The sequence below is a fragment of the Arachis duranensis genome, chromosome 2 (assembly GCF_000817695.3).
Source record: "Arachis duranensis cultivar V14167 chromosome 2, aradu.V14167.gnm2.J7QH, whole genome shotgun sequence".
Taxonomy (NCBI): Eukaryota; Viridiplantae; Streptophyta; class Magnoliopsida; order Fabales; family Fabaceae; genus Arachis; species Arachis duranensis.
The window spans coordinates 89,463,456-89,466,437 of record NC_029773.3 but is presented as its reverse complement, the minus strand read 5'-3'; the positions used below and the strand labels follow the sequence as shown (position 1 = coordinate 89,466,437).

General features: G+C 24.4%; 1 protein-coding gene across 2 annotated transcripts in view; it reads left to right on the top strand.

Annotated features, from left to right (window-relative positions):
• The first annotated feature begins 1,740 nt into the window (after window positions 1–1,740).
• The window catches only part of LOC107475907 (bifunctional 3-dehydroquinate dehydratase/shikimate dehydrogenase, chloroplastic), a 7,992-nt gene continuing 6,750 nt past the window's right edge, over window positions 1,741–2,982 (top strand). For both annotated transcript variants that reach the window (XM_052257543.1, XM_016095578.3), the window contains exon 1: window positions 1,741–2,008. In XM_052257543.1, the coding sequence (XP_052113503.1) occupies window positions 1,806–2,008 (203 nt within the window). In that variant the 5' untranslated portion in view covers window positions 1,741–1,805. The remainder of the gene's footprint in view (window positions 2,009–2,982) is intronic.

The following is a 2,982-nucleotide window of genomic DNA, read 5'->3' as shown; positions in this document are numbered from 1 at the left end:
TGGAAGTAAGAGATCCAAATTAGTACCACATGCATCACGTGAAAGAATAGGACCCTCATTTGGACGCGTGGCAGTAAGTAATTAACCTAATATCAACATATAAACTATTAAAATTTGTGTTTTTATTTTTTGTTTTTATTTTTAGTATTTTTTATTTTTAAATTTTATAAAAAAATAAAATTATTTATTTATTTATTTATTATTTTTTACAAAATTTAAAAAATAAAAATATTAAAAATAAAAACAAAAATTAAAAATACAAACTAAACACATTCCTTATATATTGTGTTTGTATTGTGAATAATTGAGTAATAATAAATTAATAATATAACCAAATGTTATGGTAGTCACTGTCATTATCATAACCTAAGTATATTATTTTGATATGCGTGCCCATATGATATGATATAAAACCAGTTCCACCACTGCACTTATAATAATGTGTGTCCTTCATTGCTCATGATTTGCACATGGCATGTTAAAGGGGATTAAAAAACATTTTTGCTCAAAAAATTTACTAGAAAATCGATATTAAAGAGTCATATTTCTATTAAAACTTTTCAATGATTGAACATGGTTATAAAATGAGATAAAATTGTCTAACTATATCTATAATGGTTCAATTTGGCTTGAACAAAATTAATAATTGGAATAGATTCCACATGCTAATTAACTATTTGTACACCAACTAACAATAATATAATATTTATACACCAACAATTATAACAAGAGTATTTCTGATACACTTAAAACTCTTTTAATAATATAATTGTTTCTTGCAACTTATCGCCGGTATTACTTCTGTCAAAAATTTTCAGGCAGTGTCGGTACTTACCAAAGATATTCCGTTGCTTAAATAAATATCTTTCTAAAATGAATTTTTAGGAGTAATAAAAGAATAATTTTTTTAATTTTTTTTATAATCAACAATCCTATATATTCCCATCCGAAATATAATTCGTTACAAATACGAAATATTTAACTATAATTTGAAATTAATAAGATAATAATAAAATAATATTTGTAATAACCGAATTATATGTTAAATTGAGATATTATAACTTATTATTTAAGTGTTTCATATTATTATTATTATTATTATTATTATTATTATTATTATGAAACACTTGAATAATACATGATCCAAAAACATAAAGTCAAACCTAATAAAAATAAAAATCTATCAAAAAATGTGACCTTGTTTATTTATCCGACCTCATAGAAGTTGGACACGATAAGGATGGTTCAATTCTATTTACCTGAGTAAGTGACTATCTCTTGAAATATTTTTTACTATGTTTCTATTTTATCTAAAAGAAAGATCTCAACAAGTTTTCAAAATAAAAAGAACGGTCATCTACCATCAAAAGTATAACTACTCTAAAGTGGTTATTTTTTTTACTATAAATATACTAACAAAGCCTTAAGTATATTCACTTATTCAGAATCCAATTTATTGAAAATCTACTTAAACTCTTATTAACTTAAACATTTGAGTCTCTTGTAGGTACCACCTCTCACCTCCTCACGAGGAACTTCGAACGACAGTACCTCGACTCCAACACAAGTCGAATACTATCCTAAAAAAAATATAAACCTCATGTTCAGGCCCAAATCCATCCGTTTCAGCTAATTTTCGAAACAATAATAATATTTTATAAACATATAAAGTCCCATGAAGCTATATATATAAATAGTTACACCTTGTTCCTTTGCCTATAAAGTTGTGGCAAATCAGTTGCAAAGTGATAGCATAGCATAACACTCTATTCTTCGTATCATCATCACTTATTAATTCATAATTCATGGGATCCATGAACAATTACCCTCTGGTTTGTGCAGCACTTGAATGTGAAACTATGGAAGAAATGGCGTCTTCCATGGTTAAGGCCAAAGCAGAAGGTGCCAACATTGTTGAGCTATGCATTCATGCTTTGTCTTTCATTCACATTTCTCAACTTCACAGCCTCATCAACTTCAGAACACTCCCTGCAATTGTGTCTCTCAGGTTTTACTTTTCTTCTTTTATAATTATATAATTATGCTTATTAATTTATTTATGCATGTGTTTCATTATTTTTCAGGCTAAACTCTTATTAAATTGTTAAAACTTCTTTCAAAATTTGGAAAGGACCATACCCTTTACTTTTTCAGATCTTAACTGAGTTAGATTTTTTTTCTTCTAACATTTATCATATATAAAAAATATTTATTTAATTACGTGTACACTAAAATCAGCTACTATTATAAAATACACATTGAAAATGAGTTAATAACATATATATTTATCAAAAATATTTGGTAACAAACAAAATTTAGCCAAAATTTACTTTTTTTTAGTATTTATTAATTGCTACAACAATTAATAATTACTAAATAAGATAAATTCTGATTTTTTTTGTCTTTATAATATTATTGTTTATTTATACACAAATATATAGTGACTGATTTTAATATACAAATAATATTTTTTATTAAAAAAATACTTCATAAATAAATAATTTGAGAATAGAAAGTAGCATTTTATATATCTTAGCTTCATTACTTTTTTAAAATTTATTATGAATAATTAAACTGAGTCATTATGATAGTGTGTGTATATATTATTTTCATATTTTAGCTTGTTATGTTTTTTTTATCTCATTTTTAAGTTACTTTACTAGTTTTTACACTTTTTTTATTGTTTGCATCAGTACTAAATAGTAAATACTATCAATGAATTTGATCGGTTGAATCAAGTGGGGTTCACTTGGAAATAGTGACGAAAATAATAAGAACAATTTGACAAACAATGCAAATTTGATTAAAAAAAATAAAAATATTTATCGATTGGTAGTAGATTATCTAGAAATTACGGATGATTAAAACAACAAATTACTTAAATGTTGGTCACATCATTTAAATTTAAAACATAATATAATTCTAATCATTTAAAGTTATCCAATAATTATAAATGCATTCTCTTATTCTTAAATAAAAATT